Source organism: Saccopteryx leptura, chromosome 1 (assembly GCF_036850995.1).
Source record: "Saccopteryx leptura isolate mSacLep1 chromosome 1, mSacLep1_pri_phased_curated, whole genome shotgun sequence".
Classification (NCBI taxonomy): domain Eukaryota; kingdom Metazoa; phylum Chordata; class Mammalia; order Chiroptera; family Emballonuridae; genus Saccopteryx; species Saccopteryx leptura.
Window position 1 is genome coordinate 174,618,486 of NC_089503.1, and position 22,002 is coordinate 174,640,487.

A 22,002-nucleotide genomic window follows, 5' to 3' on the forward strand; every position below is an offset into this window, starting at 1 on the left:
AGGTAAGACCAGGAAAACAGCTGTGGCCACAACAGATCAAGTTATTCTCATCTCGGCTCCTCTGGGGCCACCTCTTAACCCTGAGACAGAGCATGACCTTGGCCCAACAAGGGCACTGTTCCCATTGCAGAAGTAGAAAACGTATCTCTTTTCCTCCCTCCCTCCCTCCCTTCCTTCTTTCCTCTCTCTCTCTTTCCCTCCCTCCCTCCCTCCCTCCTTCCTTCCCTCCCTCCCTTCCTTCCTTCCTTCCTCCCTCCCTCCTTCCCTCCCTCCCTCCCTCCCTTCTTCCCTCCCTTCCTTCCTTCTTTATTTCTACTTAGTTCTGTCCTGCAGAGCACAAAGGGCTCAGAGTTACTGGCCAGCCCCTTCTGGAACTGAATGCTGGAGAAAAGGTGTCCTTCCCAGGACTAGGAAATATTCCCTAGTTGACACAACAGGAGAGAATGGTATTATTGAGTCTGAAAGGGAATCAGGGGAGAGTGGACACCTCTGGGGGCAGCTGCAATCTTTTAGATCTATTACTTTCCACTTGGAGGTCAGTGAGACAAAACGTCGTGTTGCCATGAAAATCAAGAGCTTTCTGTTTTTTTTCATAGGAGGGAAAAGAAACTTCAAAAAGGACCTCCAAATAGTAATTCAGGGCAAATACAAAGCGGAGAGTTATTGGTGGCTTGAGATCAGTTGAAAACTGCTCCTTTGACTAGGAGACAGTTGCTACGGTTCGCAATGGAATGTTTTTGTCTTTCTTCTTTTCCTTTTTTAGTAGGTGTTGCGAGAATTTATTAAGAAACCAGCCGATATCCTGGAGATCCTCGGGCCACCTCAGGTACTGCTGTTGCTGTACAAACCCTCTGATGGACTCATGTTTCATCAGCTGGTACTGAGACAAGGACCCGACTACCACCACGATGAGGGCGCTGTTGAGCTCAGCTAAGCTCCTGCTCTGGGCATAACGGAAAGCTTCCAGGCACCACCCATCTCTAAGGAAGTGCCTGCTCACAAAGCAGACAGTCTTCCTGCTGCTCCACACGGCATCATGGATGTTGGCAGTGTGGGTTTTCCCTGGCATAAAGTCTCTTTCTTCGAAGCACAGGTGAAATCTGTTTTGGTCGCTGTACTGAGCATCGAGGTGTTTTAGCAAAGCATTCTGTACCCATTCAAAGTCTTTGCTACTGAAGCACACATAGGCATCATATTTGTATGTATCTAATTGTCTTGTCTCAGTTTGTTCCTTGAACACCAGTCTCTGGACTGTCTTGTAACAGAGGAAGCAAGACCCCCGGAACTTCGTGACTATGAGGACAGTCATGAGAAACAGAATCAAAGTTACAGTGAAGAACATGTAAAGGGAAAACCTCAGAGACTTCAAGCTTTCCTCTTCATCACAACCCTCTGTGGACAGAGAGTAGAGGGAAGTCCCAGAGAGCGAGTTGGGGTATGTGCAGTATATGTCTGCACGAGACCCAAATATGGTGACATTGGTTTGATTGAGCCACTTGATGAAAGTGCTAAGTTCACACTCACAGATGAGCTTGTTATGAGTGATGTCCAAGATACTAAGGGATGCAAACACACTAGGATCCGGGGAGAGAAGCTGGTTTCTGGATACATCCAGGATCTCTAAATTAGGAGGTAAGTCACTGGGAGAAAGAACTGTCAGCCTGTTAGAGTTGAGGTGAAGTCCCCTTAATGTAATCAGAGAGCTAAATACTCCTGGCGGAAGGAAATTCAGGTAGTTACTATTCAAGTACAGGACTTGGAGACGGGAAAGCCCCTTAAAGACATCCCAACAGGACCCTGTCTCCCAGGCAAGTTGCAACATATTTTCTCCAAGGAAAAGCTGCTCGAGGCTGAGACTCCCTGAAGGGGCATGAGTTTGGGGACAAAAGGAAAAGCGATTTTGATTTAAAATGAGAATCTGGAGATGTGGAATCTGGAAAAGAAAGTAGAGATTATCCAGGCTTTCTAGCCTGTTCTCTGATAATTGGATAAAGTTGGCTGCAAGTTTGATGTTTGGCAAAGTAATCAGTTTATTGCCACCCAAGAAAATAGTAGATACGTTTGGGATAAAAGGAATTGTTTTCAAAGCATTATCCTGGAGGTCCAAGGTACTTAATCTTCCCAGGGATCTGAATGTATTGTCCTGAATGATCCCAATGTGATTCCTTTGCAGATCAATATAGGCGACATTGGGTAGTCCATAGAAGTTCGAATTATACAGTTCCCCCAGAAGGTTATATGACAAATTGAGAACCTGGAGTTTGTCGAGTCCATAAAATGCCTCATCTGCAATCTTGTTGATCTTGTTGTGGGCAAGGTTCAGGACCCTCAACTCCTTGAAGGTCTTAAAGAGTCGGAAGTTCAGGGAGAAGATATAGCCACGCGAGAGGTCCAGCTGTATGACTGGGCTTCTGGCCAGGCCAGCAAACGTGTTCTGGTCAGGATCTTTGAGGTTATGGTATCCAATCCCGGAACCCATAATGTGGGAGGCAAGAACCAAAGAGGAGATCTGGCTGCCATTGATGGCATTGCTAAAGTATCTTGTGATGTCCACAGTCCAGCCATTTTGAGAAACATCTAAGGTGTCCAGGACCATGTTCCTGAAGGGGTTCCCACACTTTCCCCAGTCCACCGAGACCCTGTTGTACAGGTGAGTAGCAGCAAGCCTTAGGAGGGACAGTGTCTTCCCTTGGAGGGGCTGAAGGTCGTGTTCACACACAATGGCTATTTCGTTGAGGAAAAAGTCAATGGACTTCAAGGAATTTAAATCCCAGATGAAGAATGAAGGGAAAGGCTGTGAATGTGATTTATGGACAGGTCCAGGCGAGACAAAGACTCTAAATTTCTGAAATAACCATCTTTTAACACAGCATCAGAGAGATTACAGGAAAAGAGTCGAAGTTCAAAGAGATGGCGCAGTCCCTGAAAAGCGTCTAAATGCAAGAAGGCCACCGAAGTGTAGCCCAAGTCCAGGACTTTAAGATTGGACAGGTTTCTGAAGGCTTCTTTGTCAATCGTTAGGGAGGTAAACTGAGCCCCAAGCTCCAGCAGCTGCAGCTTCTCCAAGAAGGGGAATGATGTAGCTGTGACAGTCTTGATAAAGTTGAAGCTGAGCAGGAGGTGCTCAGTGGTGTTGGGGACCTGGGGGACGTGGGTAAGATTGCAGAAATGATATAAGGCTATCCGACCATCAAAGGAGCAGGAAGAAATTCCAAGCACAGGACTGGCCATGAGCACCACTCCTAAGAGAAGGTAAAGGTGATCTCCCATTATCCTACAAAGAAGAAGGGAGAAAGAAAATACAGTGATCTAAGCTTGAGGCATTGCACGTGGGTTTTTAGCACTAGGGAGATCCTTTGAGCGTTAATGTAATGTGCCTGCTCTCTTAGACCCTTTGATCTTCTGGCTCCATGAACATGGCTGTTGACAGATATGGTCTAGGGTAGACAGAGCTGTTCTTTCTATCACTTACATTGCATTTCCTACATGCCGCAGTGGTTCTGAACTGTTTTGAGGTTATGGACCTCTTCGAGAATCTGATAATAGCTCTGATTTCTTGTCCTCCAATAATGTACTTGCACATCAAAACAAGTTTTGAATTTCAGGGGTTTCACTGACCTCTTGAAGCCTGCCTCTTTCAACTTCACATCAAGAAACTTTTAGTTTATATAGAACAACCACCACATTTTATATTCTGCAACAGGGCTTGGAAAACTTTTTCTGTAAAGGGCCAGATGATAAATATTTTAGGATGGCAGTCCAAATGCCATAGTTGCCAACCTCTTTCTAGAAAAAAAAAAGAGAACAGAAACTTTGATTTCACAAGTGAAGATTTTAAGTGTCTGTCAGACATGTTCTGAACTACCAGCAGTTATGGGAAAGAGCTAATGTGGCCCCAAGTTGCTGACAGCTGCTGTTTTATCCAAGCATCAGAATGGATTCTCATCTTTTATAACCAAACAGAAGAAACCCTGCAGAGACACAGGAGTGAGAACAGCTCAGAACAACAGAGCTAAAGTTTCTAGTTTCACTCCTATCTTTCATACACAACTCAGTGCCGCTCCACAAGTAGACACTTAACTAGGTGTTGACCTTGAATGTGTGGTAATTAGTCATGAAAGAGAGCCCCAAACGACATCTGTCCCAATAGATAATGATTTCCAAATCCACTGGCTTGTGGTGGCACAGTGGACAAAGTGCCGACCTGGAATACTGAGGTCACCAGTTCAAAACCCCGCGTTTGCCCAGTCAAGGCACATATAACAAGCAAGCAATTAATGAACAATTAAATTGAAGCAACTATGAGTTCATAATTCTTGCTCCCCCCTTTCTCTCTCTCCTCTCTCTGTAAAACCAATAAATGAAGTCTTAAAAATAATTAAAGAAAGAAACAAGCAAAACCCAGCACTACTGATACCTGAGCCTGAGCGCTAGAAATGCAGGTTCAGTGGGTCTGATAGAGCCTGGAACGTACATTTTATAGCCAAATCCCAAGTACTATACTTTGAAGCAAGCAGTTCTTGGACTATGATGTGAGAAACACTCAGAAGCCCGAGATTCTCGTAGAGGAAGGACGCAGAGGGTGGCTGAGGGCTGGGCTTTATTACGAAGGCTGGGCTAACATGTATCCAGGGCTTTGAGGGGTAACGGAGCAGCCTCACTACTCCTGCCAAGTGCTGTTAATTAAGATAATGAGCCCTGAGGGAGAAGGGTCAGCATCTCTTTCATCCGAGTGGAATCCATTTAGCGTAACTCCCAGCCATTAGCGGAGCACATTCCCTTTCTTGCCTTAATTGCCGGGACATCACCGCTGCTTGCCTGAGCTTGGCTGAGTTATGGGCCATGGTGTCTCTGTGGAAGCGGGCACCTGCGCTCCCCGAACACCACCGTGAGCCCACAGATCCCTCGGGCCGGGGCCAGGGCTATTCCTGTGCTAATATAACGCTTGATCCTTAACAAATAATAGTACTCATGGGCTCCTTGGCAGGCCTGGGGATTCTGAGCTGGGCTGCAAGGCTGTGGAGAGAACGCTTCTCCTGACAAGTGGTGGCCCACACCTGTAGGCGACCGGAGCATGCGCGTGGAGGACTCGCTGAGTACGTTGAATTCATTTCCAAATGAGCGCTTGGAACAGTTTCCCCAAAGTTCATGTAGCATTAAAGGTCCTGGGCTGAATCCAAATGTGGATGCGAAATGCAAGTTTAGCTTTGGATAAAGGCTGAAGGCCAGGGGACAGACAAGGTGAACATCACACAGGGCACATGTGTTCTCTAGATGCAGAATCCAGTAGCCGGTCAGGACAACCAGCTGTGGGCACCATGAAGTCCCAAACATTGCTAAGGCTGCAGTCCTCCCAGCCCAGCATCCTGCCTCCCATGACAGTTCCGAGAAAACATGTGGGCTACAGTTGCAGCTCCCTTCATAACCACCATGATGACCTTGAAGCACTTCTGGAGTGACCTGTTTTTCATTCAACCCCACCTCTGCATGGAGACCAGCTGCTGTAGTTAGAATTCAGACTTGTCCTGAGGAAGTCTTGCTAGGCTGAGGCTCCTACTGTGCGGGGGTCACTATGCTAGATGTGGACGTGTCACTGCCTGCAGGGGGCTCACGGTCCTAGAGGCTCTAGAGCAGTCATGTTCAAAGAAGGGTCCCAGACCAGCAGCCTTGGCATCCCCCGGGGCTGGTGAGCTTGGCCTGCCCTGCTGAGTCAGGAGCCCTGGGCGGGGGCCTGGCAGGCTGTTGGATCAAGCCCTCTGGGTCTCGCTGATGCACACTCACATCTGAGAACCACTTGGGATTGGGTGTGGAGGGAGGACAGAAATATATACTAATGCCTACGATACCATCTGCTGGGCAACCTTCACCTATACGCTCCTCCCCACACAGCTCTGAGCTTCCTCCTTTTTCTTATTATCTCAGTCTTTGAAAGGTACTCATGTTACCCCCATTATACAGATGAGAAAACTAAGGCCCAGGAAATTTAGATCACTTAATTAAGACTACACATCCCTGTCTTCTGTATGCTACCCTCTCCTGGGTCTCCTAGCTGACGACCCCAGTAAGTCTGACCCAGACACACGCATCTCTCCCTCAGCTGCCCGAGGGGCTTGCAGAGCACAGCGGTGATTAGAAGCCCTTTGCCGGCTCCTGCTGCCCGTGAAGGTCAGACTCTTCAGGACAGGAGTTCAGGGGCCTCCCGTGGACTATAATTGAATCCTGGAATGGTGGATTAGAGAGGGCCTTAGTGCTTGACCTCTCTCATTTAACAAAGGGTGAAAGTCAAGCCAACCTGCCTTCCCGGCTAAGTCTGCAGTCTTGCCCGGGGCTGCAAGAATAGCTAGCTTTCTCAGAACTTGGCCTCCATCAGATTCCTCTGCTCAGGCTGGTCCCTGGGCTGGAATGCTACATTTGTCCCACTGCTCATTCAATTCCAAATGACCCATCCGAGGGGCCAGCTCCTCCATGAACTAGCTCTCATATTCCTGCAGGCACACTTGAGCTCCCCCCTTCATAGTCTGTTCACAGCGCCACAATAGCACTTTCTTTATGCTGTGCTCCCCCCCACCCCCAGATGGTAAATTTCTTGAGGACAACAACCCTGAAGTACATAGCACAACTGAAGCACTCCCGGAATATTTCCGCCATTAGTAGTTTTTGCAATCATTTTACTTATCTTTTAAATTTTATTTTTTATTATAGTTGATAGTCAATATTGTATTAGTTTCAGGTGTACAACAAAGGGATGCGACATTTATATGCCTTACCGTGGGATCCCCACGGTAAGTCTAGTACCCACCTGTCACTGTACATAGTTGTGACGATATTATTGATTATGTCCCCCACGCTGCACTTTGCATCCCCATGACTTATTCTATAACTGGAAGTTTGTACTTCTTTCTCCATGAACATTTTGAATAAGACGTATTTTTATCAGGAGTACATACCTCCCAGTCCAAACACAAGGAGCGTCTAATACGTTCTTCTTAGTCTCGGGGTGCAGCTCCCCTGGTTGTTTAAGAACTTCAGTTCCTGAGACTATAGGAACATCATCACAGTGATGATGGTGGTCAGTGTTTTCTTAGTGAATCAGGAGAAACAGCTTTTGTTTTCCTAAGGAAGAGCAGGGAATCCAATTAGGAAGGAGAAACAGAAAACATTACGTAGGTGTTTTTCTATGCCACACATCAATTATTTTTGCAGGAGAATTTAAAACCTTGGGTGTGTCTCTTATTAAGCAGAATTTTAATCGGAAAAGATCAAAGTCATTGTGTTAATCAAATTATGCCCAGAACCTCAGATCTTCAGAAATCTGAGGTCCAGCCTCTGGTTCAGAATGCGGGTGTCTAAGCCAGTCGGTCAGATGGGCAACTTTCTTATCTGTAATGCCGGAAGGGGAAACTCTATACAAGGGGTCGGGAACCTTTTTGGCTGAGAGAGCCACGAACGCCACATATTTTAAAATGTAATTCCGTGAGAGCCATACAATATGTTTAACACTAAATACAAGTAAATGTGTGCATTTTATGTAAGACCAACACTTTTAAAGTATAATAAGTCTCTGAATTCTTTTTAATAACGTTGTTATGCTGTTGCTAACCAATGATGAATAAAGTACTTCTTACCATTAATGCAACTTCTGGTGCTGCATGGTTTTGCTGATGGCTTTGCAGTCTGGTTGATACATGGTGAGGTTAAGCTTCACGCAGGCGTTGAGACTTCCATCTGTTAAACATGATCGTAGGTTGTCTTAACATTCTTTAGATGTGAGAAAGACTGCTCACATGCATATGTAGAGCCAAACATTGTCAATACAGCAATACTCACATGCTGCAGTGTGTGGTATGTGATGGGAAGCGCGTTCCAAGTTTTGACAATCAGCTGGTCCGCGGGTTGAAGTTTTTTCATTTCTCCCCACTGTGTTTGCTCACCAACTCTGCTTGCTGTCATGCAAGTCTTTCCAAATCTTCATTCAGTGACTTGAACTTATTCACCCACATGTCTGAGGCCTTCAGGTCAGCAGCTTGTAGTTCAAAATCTCTGACCGAGACATCAGGGATGTAACTCAGGTTGGCATTGTCCACTGCACACTTGTGTGGATAGATGATGAACTTAAAAAGACGAGTGCGCTCACGAAATTCTCCAAAGTGCACTTTGAATGACTGCAGGAGATTAGATGTGAAGCCTGCTAGCTGCTGGAGATCAAGATGTTGAGCAGGGTCACTTGCTGTGCATGCATCTTTAAACTCTCCCAGTTTTTCAAAGTGTAGTAAACGACCTGTTTCAGTGTCGGAGATGAAGAGTTCCAGTTTGTTTTCAAATGCAAACACTGCTTGTTGAAGGGATAAGACTGTATTTCCAACACCTTGCATTTTCACATTGAGCTGGTTCAGATGTTCAGTCATGTTTACAAGATAGAACTTCAGGAGCCACTCGGTGTTAGCTAACTCAGGATGCTTGACATTTTTCATTTCAAAAAAAGTCCAGATTTTGCTCAGACAAGCCGTGAAATGGCTGAGCACCTTCCCTCTTGACAACCAACGGACATTGCTGTGCAGAAGCAGACCAGGATAATTATTCCCAACTTCATCCAGCAGTGTTTTAAACTGGTGATCATTTAAAGCTTGGGCAACAATAAAGTTGACCACCCGAATGACCAGCGACATCACCTCACCAAGCTGCTCACCACACATCTGAGCACAAAGTGCCTCCTGATGTAGGATGCAGTGAAAACTTAGGATGGGTCTCTTTTCATTTTCACGAAGAAGTGCTACAAATCCTGTTTTTCCCCACCATGCACAGAGCACCATCAGTACACATGGAAGTAAGTTTATCCATCGGTAGATTTTTTTCTTTATTGAACTCAGTGAAAGACTTGAATAAATCCTTCCCTCTTGTTGTCTCTTTCATAGGCAAAACAGCAAGACTTTCCTCACGTAGTGTGTCACTGACAGCATACCTTGCAATCACGCTGAACTGGGATAAACGGCTTACGTCTGTTGACTCATCCAAAGCGAGAGAAAAGAATGGTGCTGCATTTATGTCCTTCACTTGTGTTGCCTCAATTTGATTTGCCATCATGATGGTACGATCGTGAACAGTTCTTGCCGACAGGGGCATGTCTTTTATTCATTTGCTTATCTTGTCTTTATCCAAAAAGTCATCAAAAAGTTCATTGGCAACATCAAGCATGAGTGTTTTGGCATAGTCCCCATCTGTGAATGGCTTTCCATTTCTCACAATTGCTAAAGCACCAGCAAAGCTAGCCAAATTCCAGTCACCTTGTTGGGTCCAAACATGGAGTTGCTGCTGACTAGCTTGCACTCTGCACAGTAGCTCTTGACATGCTTTCTTCCTGCTGTCCCCTGCTGGATATTTCGATGCAAATGTAGTATGGCGTGTGTTGAAGTGCCGCTTTATATTTGACCGTTTCATCGATGCAGTTTTATCATTGCATATTAGACACACTGCAGAACCTGCTCTCTCAACAAAAGCAAATTCCTCTGTCCATTCCTGCTGAAAAGTATGATACTCCTCATCTTTTGTTCTTTTAGCCATCTTCTTTGTCAAAAGGGTTTCTGCAATTAGTTAGCTAGCTACTTGATTAAAAGGAGGGAAGTTTACTTCCTGACCTCACAACAACCCGTGTACAGTACGCATTATCCAAAAAAATTTGGTGTTGTCCCAGAGGACAGCTGTGATTGGCTCCAGCCACCGGCAACCATGAACATGAGCGGTAGGAAATGAATGGATTGTAATACATGAGAATGTTTTATATTTTTAACGTTTTTATTATTTTTTATTAAAGATTTGTCTGTGAGCCAGATGCAGCCATCAAAAGAGCCACATCTGGCTCATGAGCCATAGGTTCCTGACCCTTGCTCTATACTATCATAATGCAGCCCATTTTTGTTAAATCACTGTGGTGGAGAAGTGTCTCCCTTGGATCTAGAAGTCCCTTTCACAACATTTCTGTGGTCATTTGGTTACTGGGGACTCAAGCACACGGGTGTGGACAATGCACTGTTTACAGTGAGTAGAGACTTGCAGGTTAGTGAAAAACCCCTAAGATCACCACCAGAGTGGGACATTTCTAAGCAGCACGACTAGGTAAATTATGGCTGAGTAGGAGTTGGGTAATTACTAGGTCTCAGATTTAGGATGAGACGGATGCTGGAAGTTGAACTGACGTATATTGCTTTCCATTATTTCATAGAAGATTAAACTGATGCTCACAGGGGTTAAGCACTTGCCTAGGGTCGTAAATCTATTGAATTGTGGAGCTAGGACTTGAATCCACTTGCAAACTTAGTTGTCACTTTTGATCTTTAAAAAAAAACCCACCTGACTATATGGAGAAACAGTTACAGATCCTCAATGGGTGCTTTGCATATTAATTACCTGGAGTACTTGCTGAATTGTGCGTTTCTAACAAGCCTCCAGGGCATTCTGACGCTGCTGGTTCACTGACCACAATGTGAGTGGTAGGGGCTTAGGTGACCCGTTATTTGAGCCACTGCTTACAACTCAAAATTGCCTCCTCCTGGGAATGCACCATGACTCGGATGCGCCATGATCACTTTTGAGAAGAGAGCTTCCTTAAGACAATCACCCCCAATTCTTCTCGGCCCTGAAGGGTGAAGGATCAGTACTTGCTCAAAGAGGATTCATCTGAGGTTTCTGAGGAGGGGGAGCTGGACAGGTCATATAGTTTTACTCGGGAGCTATGGAAACGGGAGAGCTTGGGTGTAATTTCTCTGGTTCCAGGGCAGGTGCTTCTGGAGACCAGCAGGGGGCGCGCCAAAGGCAGAGACCGAGGGGAGGAGCCTGCATGTAGGAGAGGCTGAGCTTGGGGGTACGGAGAGGGCGGGGGGCGGCAAGAGCTGTTCTAAGCTGAGTTCCACGGAAAAGCCTGTCTTGCTCGTTTACATTTACAGTGCTGGCAGGCCATTCCCAAAGATCGCAGGGAGAGGAAATCACTACTGACTTTCAGAACAGGACTGTGATGTCTCTTCTTCCTGAGCACGCACCTTAGAAGGAATTACCCACCCTCCACCCCTCGCACCCTTTGAAGCTGTCTCAGTTTTGCAGTGGACACAATTTTGACTTCTTCGAAAGATCAAAACGACAACGAAGTTCGTAGCTAGCTTCCAATTCTAGCTCCACAATTTAATAGACATGTGACCTCGAGCAAGTGCCTAACCTCTCTTGAGCTTCATTTGAATCACCTATATACAATAGCACCAATAGCAGTTTTCACTAGCCCTCCCCACCTAGAAAGCATTTACGTGGGCTTCTGAGGACCCTCTGGTGACCAAGCCAGAGAATCAGTTATTGGTGCATAATTCTGTTATTTCTTACTTGCTTAAGTAGAGACATCATTTATCGAACTGCAGGCACCTCACTAGAAATGTTTTCCTTTTAGAAACCACTGAAGGGGAACAGTGAGAGAAAAACAATGGAATTTCTCAATACACTGGGGTGAGCTTGGGGTGAACTTGTCTCGCTTGTCTGCATTCATGGGAAATTCTGTAAAGGCTTCCCCTACTGTCTTTAATATCTCAGGTGGTTCCCTTTGCAGAACCACAAAACAACAAAAACAGCAGTCAGAGGCACTGATATTCAAAAAACAGGATGTTGGCCCTGGCCAGTTGGCTCAGCGGTAGAGCGTCAGCCTGGAGTGCGGGGGACCCGGGTTCAATTCCCGGCCAGGGCACATAGGAGAAGTGCCCATTTGCTTCTCCACCCCCCCCCTCCTTCCTCTCTGTCTCTCTCTTCCCCTCCCGCAGCCAAGGCTCCATTGGAGCAAAGATGGCCCGGGAGCTGGGGATGGCTCCTTGGCCTCTGCCCCAGGCGCTAGAGTGGCTCTGGTTGCGGCAGAGCGACGCCCAGGAGGGGCAGAGCATCGCCCCGGTGGGCAGAGCTCGCCCCTGGTGGGCGTGCCGGGTGGATCCCGGTCAGGCGCATGCGGGAGTCTGTCTGACTGTCTCTCCCCGTTTCCAGCTTCAGAAAAATACAAAACAAACAAACAAACAAACAAACAACAGGATGTTGAAAACCCAAATGGTTTAGATACAGGATGGCTACTCTTCTGTCTGCTCATTATGAGCTCGTTAGCATGCAGATTTAAAGCATCTGTTGCAAAGAAATAACTCCATCTGAGTGATTACTAAAAACTAACAACTAGCACGGTACATTTAAAATCCTTGGGGAAAGAGAGCTCACCAAGGAACTGCATATCTTGACCTGTCTTCAGGTTCAGGCAGCACCGATATTCTCAATTAGAGAATTAATGTCTCTGGTGCCGAGAGCCTCCCTGAATGGAGCTCAGCTGAGGCTGGTGTGTTGATGGGCAAAGCAAATTGCCAGGAAAGATGGGCAACTGCAAGGTCAGGAGCCAGACCAGATGGGAGCTGGGAGTCCGGTATTGCATCCCCAGAAAGTAATGACACGGACAATCTGCTGAGAGCAGCAAAAATCATTTGGATTGTGACGCACACTGGAAGCAGCTGGGTGGGTGGGGCACTGGAAAGAAGAACCTTATTAAATTGCGATGTTAGACACAGAGAATGGAAATGGGAGAAGAGATGATAAAACCCTGGAGAACCACCCTGTGTGGGGTCTGGAGTCTGTTAGGCTGGTAAAGGCATCCAGAGAAACCTCCCTGAGTGGACAGAATCAAGTCTGCTCTGTAGCTGACAGAGAAACCCCCTCATTCAGGGTTAAGGAGGGGATAGGGAGTCAGGCCAGCTGGAGTGAGTCCAGGGTCTCCATGCCTGCTAGATGCAGAAGAGGAAAGATGATTCCATTGGCTGAGCTGCAGGGACCCTGAGCAGGGACGGGGCAGGGCTGGGAACCACACCCTTCCTGGAAGTACCCATTCTTCCTCTTCCCCAGGGATGTGAATGGAGTGAGGAATCTGCCCTGGGCAGGGTGCCCGGGGTGGCTGATCTCCATTGAGTGTGGGTGGCATCACACAGAGACTTGGCTCTGACTACCTGTGGGTGGTAACTTCCAAGATGCCTGCGATCATGGCAAAAGCACTGGGCTGGGAGGGGAGAAACCTGGGTTCCAGACCTCCTCCACCATCATTTGGGCACCTTAACGAGTTTGGTTCCCCTGTCCTGTTCCTGTATGTGTATAATGGTGAGTGTGAGCTGCAAGCATTTTTTTGTCTCCCTGGAAACTCTAAAATTATCTCATGAGATTTGCTGAGTGTCATGACAGCAATCACAGACCAGGGCACAATCTTCCTAGGAGTGGAATATTCACCTTCCCTTTTGGCAAATGTGTGAGTCTGTTATAGAGGCTCTAGAAAATATCTAGTGGAAAGTAATGTTATTAATGTACCAATAAAATGCACAAATAAAATAGATCCATATATAGTCTGACCTTAAATAGAAAATCCTCCCCCCTCTCCTAAGGATTTACTCTCAGAGGGGATTGCTTTTGGGGCTAGATAATGCTATTTTGAGGGTAGAAAGCTTCCTCCCTATCTTTCCCCACCCACCTTCACACCTGCAACCTCCCCACATCATTGCTCCAGGCCAGGTATGAGGCAGGATAGTGCCCAGAAGAAGCCTGTATGTTTTTCTGCCTTTGATTTTTGAAATATGGCCTCGGGTCAAGGGCTCAGAGGCTTTTCCAGGAATTGCAGTGTGGGGAAGAAATGGGAAGAGAAAGTAGGTTTGCAAGTCACCGGAGGACAAGACCCTGGCAAGACCTCAGAGTGCCACTGTGTGGTCCAGAAGGAGCAGAGCCCAGGGGACAGGGACAAGAACGTGCTCACTGGTAACCCGTGTGGACCACACTGGTGAGCAGCATCACCCCCACCTCTGCCCCGGGGTCCTGACAATGTATAACATCTGGATGCTGTGGCACCAAAGCAGTGGTTTCTATTCTCCCCAACCTGATGAGATAAAGGCTTCAAACTAATATTAAATTGATATCTAGAAAAGAAAAGAAGAGGCAGCATTTCTTCACACCTGAGCACGTTAGAGATTCATCCTCTCTCTCCTTTTATTGTGCGTGTTGGGAAGGAAAATAAAATCAGCCTTGGAACTACAAGTGCTCCTCGATTTACAACAAGGTTACATCCCAATACACCCATTGAGTTGGAAATGCACTTAATACACCCAACCTATCAAACATCATAGCTTAGCCTAGCCCACTGTAAATGTGCACAGAACACTTACATTAGCCTACAGTTGGGCAAAATCATCTAAAAAGCCCACTAAAGGATTGAATATCTCACCTCATTTATAGACAACTGTACCGGAAGTGAAAAACAGAATGGTTGTATGCACTGCTGACAAGTCGAAAACTGTGTGTATCCAGAACTAGTTATGTCTCTGACTAGGATGCAAAGGAAGTTCAGATTCACAGAAACTTGGAGCTGAAAGTGCCTTTGGTTCCTGCTTTTATTACGTCTGTTTGCGTTCAAGGGCTGGTTCAGTTTCACTGTCTACAAAACGGAAAGGCCCTGTAATGAGTTCTGAAGATCACATGAGAAGAGACATGTAGCTCATAATTTTGGGTTCCTGCCACGCTTTGCATGTAGTAGATTACTTGTTGACTATTCATTTGCTTATTGACTGTGAAAGCCAATCTAACCCACAGTGAAACTGGGTCTAGAGAGATCATGGGTTTGGTGACCTTGGGCCAGTCATGCTGTCAGCAGTGTCAGGACTATGAATCTTGTAGCAGCATCAGGAACGTGAACATCAATCTATTTTAAAGCATGAACTTCCTTTTTGTTGTCTGAAAATGAGAACAATAACAATACCCTCTTATCAGTACTCAGACCAGTGTCTTGCTCCATGTAAATACTATTTATGTGTTTGCTGTCATTATGGTGTTATTACTCTGGGTACAGTATAGGAAGAAATGTCTGGCCAGCACCATTATGAAGGAAAGTCAAGTCAGGGGGCATTTGAGACAAGTGCATCATGGGATATAGAGGTGAGGCCTAATCATTTCAGCATTGCAACATCCCATCACTGGATTTAGCAATACCATGACTTTGGAGATTACCCAAAATGAAAGTTCTCTGGGACATTTGTGGGGGAGGGAAGAAAAGAGAAGGGAAGAAAGTTTACACAAAATATAATTAATGTGGACAGGGGCGTTTATCCAAATTCCTTAGCATAAATGGGCTTCTTCTCCCCTCCATTCCTCTGTAGTCAGATCTCTATTGTCTTCTCTTGGCACGAACGTCCCTCCGTCCTTGCTGAGAGATAATCTATCCTTTCTTTCACGGTTAAATTGCTCAGACATGAAGTCAAACAACTCTACCTGATGTTCCCACTGCCCATTCACTAGCCTCTTTTTGACTCTATGAGATCTGGCTTTCCTATGGGAGCTACCCTCTCAAAAGTTGCCTCCTTCTGGTCTATTCTTGTCTAAACCTCCTGTTCTCTTTTTTAGCATAGGCAGCTTTTTCTTCTTGAAAAATCTCTTCCCAGTACCTGATTTTCTTCCCTTTCTCAATTCTGTCATTCTTTTTTCCACCAGTTCCCTCTTTCTCTCACCTGCTCTAGCTTGTCTGCTCTCCCCAAGACCGTAGGCTTCTCCCCTCAGTAGACACATTCACTTTCACAAGTTGGAGTCTGCCCACTACACTCCCCAGATCTCCCTCTGGCTTTGACCTCACCAGTACTCAAAGTATGTGAATATTTCGGCTGATTAAAGGGCATCCTTATTTTGATGTCCTTTTATAACGTCAGCTTCAATATGCCCCAAAGCGATTTAATAGTTTTTGAATTTTGAAAACCCCCCAGAGAACAGAAACATGTTTGCACAGCAATCAGAAATGGACTTTGCACTCGGCTGGGGACCCAACTCATGGGTGACACCACCTCCACCGGCCTTGAAGGTCATAAACCAACCTTCTCCTTTACTCTTTCTAGAACGAATCACCAGATCCTACTTCTTTCCCTTCCAGTGTCTCTACAGACATTGTCCTTCCTTTTACATTTCTATCACCCTGGTTCAATCTCCCCTCTCATCCGTGTTTGCTGAGCACTCTCTCTCAGGAAAGATGATAGCCAGTGGGGCGTCCTCAGGGAAACACACAATTACTGCCTTCCAGAGAGCTAAGTTGTGAGCAGGGAGGCAGTCTCAAGAGGGCGGGATAGTGTTAGAGGATGTGCACCCATGCTGTGAAGCCAAGGAGGAGCACACCCAGCCTGAGGGACCGCTACACCCCAGGGACAGAGACACTGAGTCCTAAGAATCAAGAACAAGCTAGAGGTAGCAGTGGGCATTCCTGGCAGAGGCTGCCCAAAGCATGGTCAAGGGAGGGAGGCCCACAGGTGGCTCAGAAGGCACAAGAGTGAGTTCAAGGTGGGAGCTGGTGGGAGCTGAGCCTGGAGAGGATACCCTGGGCCCCATCAAGAAGGACCCTCCACCCCATCCTGAGGACAGTAGGAGCTGCTAAGGGTTTGAGCACTGCCACGGCACTGAATGCAGACTCCTTAAGGCCTCTGGGGTTTAGCTCTCCCAAACTTATCTAATCTTAAATTCCCAATAATAATGCTTAACCCATGCCTTCTGCCCCAAGTAGGTGAGGCGCCTCCCTATGCCCTATAACCAGAATCATTTACCAAATGTCTGTGTGTGTCCACCACCAACTCTGGCTCAGAGGATTGTAAGGCGAGTGAAACCCAGCCCCGCCTCAGCGAGTGGGCCAGAGACCCCTTAACTCCAATGGGCAATACAGGGTGTAAGAGCTTTGATAGAGGCGCATGCAAGGGGCAATGAGGGCAGAGGAGGAACTCCAGTTCTGCTTGAAGACTGGTGTCGGGAGCCGATCCACAACTGCTGGCTGACAAGGTCACAGCAGGAGAAGACCCACAACTGCTGGCTGACAAGGTCACAGCAGGAGAAGACCCACAACTGCTGGCTGACAAGGTCACAGCAGGAGAAGACCCACAACTGCTGGCTGACAAGGTCACAGCAGGAGAAGACCCACAACTGCTGGCTGACAAGGTCACAGCAGGAGAAGACCCACAACTGCTGGCTGACAAGGTCACAGCAGAAGAACCACAACTGCTGGCTGACAAGGTCACAGCAGAAGAAGATCAAAAACTGCTGATTGACAAAGTCACAGCAGAGAAGACCAATGGCTGCGGGGTGACAAAGTCACCACAAAGGATAGGCACAACGATACTCCCCCCTTTGACTTTTTAAATTAATCTGGCCTTATATCCCCCCTTTTCTGGGTGTGTGCTATTATTTGTGGCACAGGGATAATAGTACCATGCTTTCCCTGTAGATTTGTAGTGATTTCTTTGGAAATGAGACAGAGGGTGTGAGTTCCACAGAAAAGCCTGCAAGCCCCTTGAACTGGGCTCATAGACATAAGAGGCTGGCTATGATATCCCTCGTGAAGGGTTAAGTTTGTAGGAGAATTCCTTCTTAATCATGTTAAAAAGAATAGATTGTGACTTGTGAATGGGTAGGAAGCAGTGGCTGTGCACAGAGCACCCTTAGGCCTTCACTTAACATTTTTCCTCCCTAGCCTTTTCATGTGATAAGTAGAGAAACATTCCTTTCTTCTTTGATCTGCAAATAGTGGTATATTCTGAGAAGAATAGAGTCAGAACTTAACTAGTGTTTAAATATAATAAGTAAGTAATATTTGATTAGACAATAGTATCTTAGGTAAGGTATAGTAGAATGGCCCATTGTGTGGCCTAGGATGAGAGCGTAGTCAGCAAGAAAAGAATGTTTTACTAAGAGAATTGTCTTTTGACTAAAGGCAATTGCTAGGCTTTCTCAATGAGATGTTCTCATGAGATTTAAAAATGTAGGGAAATCCATGGAATGTCTTGTGTTGCTGCTGGGCTATCTTGCAAGTGCACTCTGCATGTCTTTGGGTGAAAGCTATTCTTAATGTTATGTTGATTTCTTTAGAGGCAAGCCTTTCAGAATCTTGTGAGAAAAAGTAGGACACTGCATAAACCCAAGGCCATTTACCTGAGCAAGCGGTGGTGCATTGTTAGTCCTCTGCTAAATCTCTCTCTGCCCCTTAACTCACAACAGCAGTAAAGTTAGTTAACTTTTAGAACTAATACTCTAAAAGCTTTTACTGATGTTGTTATTGCTATTCAAGTTATTTTGTATTTTGAATGATTTGCTACCTGGTTTGTGACTCATAGATGTAAATTAACTGTTATCCGGAAACATGCAAACATAGTGAAACAAAAGTAATAATTAACACCATGTGATTGTAACTCGGTGTGCGTGTATAAAAAGGGAGCTATACTAGCATTTGGTAGAGATGCCTGGCAGTAAATGCTAACCGGAGAATAAAGAGAAAGAAAAGAATTTGGCTCTCTCACTCCATTTTCGCCGACGCCGTCTCCTCCTGTGGGACCCCTGGATCCCCCCCGGGGCTGGACCCCGGCAGACTGGCATGAGGGGACAGCCAGGGAAGTCTTCAGTTGAGAAGGTGCCATTTGAGATGCTTCTTTGAAAAGGTAGAGGAGTCCCCAACAACACTCCGGATGGGAAAGCACGGGCAAAGCAACAGGCATACAGGGAAGACCTGGACAGAACCTGATGGGAGGTCAGTGTGGCAGGGGACAAAGAGAGTGACAGGGACAGAGCTAGAAAGGGAGGCAGGGGAATAGGGCTGCGTCTGGTGGGCAGTGAGTTCTTTGCTTGTTCTGAGCTTCATATAAGACTGCAGCATCCTTCCCTCTGCCTGGCTCTGTCCCCGCCTGTCATTTCTAAATGCCACTTGAAACCTAATTGCTCTGGAAGCCCTCTCCACCTTCTCCAGCCCTCACCAGCTGTCTTCTTTGAAACAGCAGATGATAAACCACTTAATGGTGCGCTCACTGTCTCTCAGGCACTGTGCTTGTCTCCCCACCTAAACCTGGAAGCTTCCGAAGGGCAGGAACAATGTCTTGATCTTGAGTTGGTCCCATACTACTAAGTACACTTGGCCTACACAGTGTGGGGAGGGGCAGGAGGCGCTGCTGCAAAAACCAGCCCCAGGGATTTCCCAAGCCTGAGGCTTGACTAAAGAGTCAGATCTGCCATCTGTATTCTTCTCCACAAACTATGAGGGAAACAGACACACTTGGATTCAGTAAGCCTACGTTCCAGGGGTTTCTTGTTACTGTAGTCTGGGTGCACGCGGAGACAAGCAAACAGGCCCATCTTGACTTCCACACTCAGCAAAGCCAACTTCCTCAGGAAGGAACTTCAAGACAGGTGACTCTGTGAAGCTGGACACAGCTTCCTCGGGGTCTCCCCTCCTCAGACACAAAACCAAACACTTGCAGGGTGGGCTTTGCATTTGGACATGGGAATCTAAATGCTTCCTGCTTTGCTCAGAGCTATAATGCCCAAGGGGACGATCCCGTGACTTTCCTCAGGATGAGAACCAGACAGGCTGATATGCACGGGTGTGGGCGTACTGATTGTTGAAATATGCTTGGTTATTACTGCAGCCTGGGCCCCTCCTAAGGAACCCCAGGGGACCTGCCCCCAAGCCCACAACTGAGGGGTTAGTGTCTAGCACCAGACCTTCTCCCAGGGTTCAGCCCAGGGTTTCCTGGCCTATGAGGAGGCTGCTGGCCACTGTCTTCCATGCACAGGGGTGATCCAAGTCAGGGAGTCTGGAAGACCTTAGGCAAACCAGTCAGTGCTCAGACTGGCCCAGTAAATGCAGGGAAAAGCTATCAGACCACACGTGCCTGGCTAGGGCCTGGCTGCTACCAGGGCAGCCACACACATCATCGGTCATTACTACTGCCCATCACTCTTCCAGGGCCGAGTGAGAGGATGGCATCCCAGATGCACTTAACGTCCAAACAGTGCATGATATTGACTGGGTCGCTGCTCAGCAACCGTATCACTTGGAGGCTTGTGTGTGGGCCAGGGGCGCATAGGGGTTCCAACAGTCGGGGACTACACAGCGAACCCACGACAAGGAGGAAGCCACCATCAGCTCCCACTAACGGGGGCCTCAGCAGCCTCATTGAGACCTCGCTTCTCACCCCCAGGACAATCGGGCAAACCCACCTTCATCCTGAGAAAATGTCACCCAACCTGTGATTTTCCAAGGGCATTGCCATCATGCTTTTATCTTCTTAGATTATTGTTATTATTATTTTGTGGGGGTTTTTTCTTTAGTTGGAAACGGGGAGGCAGACAGACTCTCGCATGCGCAGAACTGGGATCCACCCAGCATGCCCACCAGGGGGTCATGCTCTGCCCATCTGGGGCGTCGCTCTGCTGCAACCAGGGCCATTCTAGTGCCTGAGGCAGAGGCCACAGAGCCATCCTCAGCGCCCAGGCCAACTTTGCTCCAATGGAGCCTTGGCTATGGGAGGGGAAGAGAGAGACAGAGAGGAAGGAGAGGGGGAGGGGTGGAGAAGCAGATGGGTACTTCTCTTGTGTGCCCTGGCCAGGAATCGAACCCGGGACTCCTGCACGCCAGGCCGACGCTCTACCACTGAGCCAACCGGTCAGGGCCTATTATTATTATTTTTAACATGAAGGTCAACCAGGTTTACCTTGGAGCCTCTGCCCGAGGGCTCTGCCACGTGCTATGCGGTGGACGGGTTCAAGGCCTTTCGTGGAGCCGTTCAGGCACCATCTGGGATTCCCACGGCCCTGCTGGAGGTGGCTGTCCCCCTTTTCCAAGGAAGAGAGTGAAGCTACTTGCCCCTTTCAAAGGTGGGGACAAAGTGAAAACAAAGTCTGATAAGACTTCAAAGAAGGACAAGTAGCGTTTCCTTGTGTCTCGCCTGCCGGGCACAAAAAGTATGCACATTCCTCCCCTTCCCCCTTCCCGGCCAAGGGACCCCCACACCGCCCAAAGACCTCCGGGCTGGGGGCAGAGCGCGCGGTCCAGGGATGGGAAGCCCGGCGCTGGGACGGGAGCTGGAAAGAGCTCAGGACCCCCCAAGAGGGAAAGACACGCCCGACCCGTCGCGGGCAGCCCGATACCCGCGACTCCGGGCCCCCGCGCTGTCCCCTGCTGGGGCTAGGCCTCCCCGCCCCCACCCGCCGGGCTGCGTCCACTGAAGAGTGCTCACCTCCGGGGACGCCCGCCCGGGCCTCGGCTCGCTCCTCCTCGCGGAGCGGACGCCTGCGGTCCGGCTCCGGAAGCCCCGCCGGCCCTGCCCACCTGGGCCGCCCCGCCCCGACCCGCCGCCCAGGTAACCTCTTCGTGCTCTGGGGCGACTGGGGCGACCTCCAGAGCTCCACCCTCGGGCGCCTTGGACTAGCCCCGGAGACCCTGTGGCTGCGGGAACACGACAAGGTGTCCATTTGCCAAGGAAGAATAGAGGGGCCCGTGGGTTTAGGGGGCAGGGGGCAGGTACTGGGTGTAGGGGGGGGGTTCCCTGGATCCGAGAGGAACGGCTGGAGAGGGGCGCAGAGCTGCAACCTCTGTAGTTATCCAAAATGTCCATCGAGGCGTTCTGGGGCAGCATCGCCCCTGCCCTTCTTCTCCGGTCAGAGGAGGATCCCTGGGCCCCAGGACCTGGAGTAACTGTCCAGAGGCACAGCCAGGGCTGGCAAAGAGGGACTTGACCTCATGCCCAGAGCAGTGCTCTTTCAGCTGCACCAAACATCCAGCGACATTGTGAAGATCTTGATGACAGCCAGTCAGCAAGTGCTGCGTGTATTTGGGAGCTGGGATGATTTGAGGAAGAAGCCCAGAGTCTGGTGGAGAACCAAAGAGAAGACAGACATTCTGTCCCAGGAGCACAGTGCTCTGACTGGCCTTCTCTTTCTTTCCTACCTGTCTGTCCGCTGCTGGGCTTTGCAGCAAGAGGGACCTGTCAAAGGAAGGAACCTGGCTCCCCAGAGGCCAGAGCAAACAAAGGGTTAAAGAGAGGTGAAGATGAGAAATTACAGTGGTTCTTTGGTTGAAACCCAGTTCAGTGACAGATATGGCACTGTCTTGAGTAAGTCATGGGGCAGAGTGGCTGAGCCCCCTCCCCCAGAAGCCTACCTCTGGGACCTGGGGTGTGATCA

General features: G+C 48.0%; 1 protein-coding gene across 1 annotated transcript; it reads right to left on the minus strand.

Moving 5' to 3' along the window:
* Positions 1-305: 305 nt before the first annotated feature.
* TLR5 (toll like receptor 5) lies at positions 306-21,121 on the minus strand. Its single transcript, XM_066360889.1, is given in 4 exon segments — positions 306-2,769; positions 2,772-3,274; positions 6,948-7,113; positions 21,057-21,121. Coding segments are annotated over 2 exon segments (2,568 nt in total). The 5' UTR covers positions 3,271-3,274; positions 6,948-7,113; positions 21,057-21,121; the 3' UTR covers positions 306-700.
* Between the last annotated feature and the right edge of the window lie 881 nt (positions 21,122-22,002).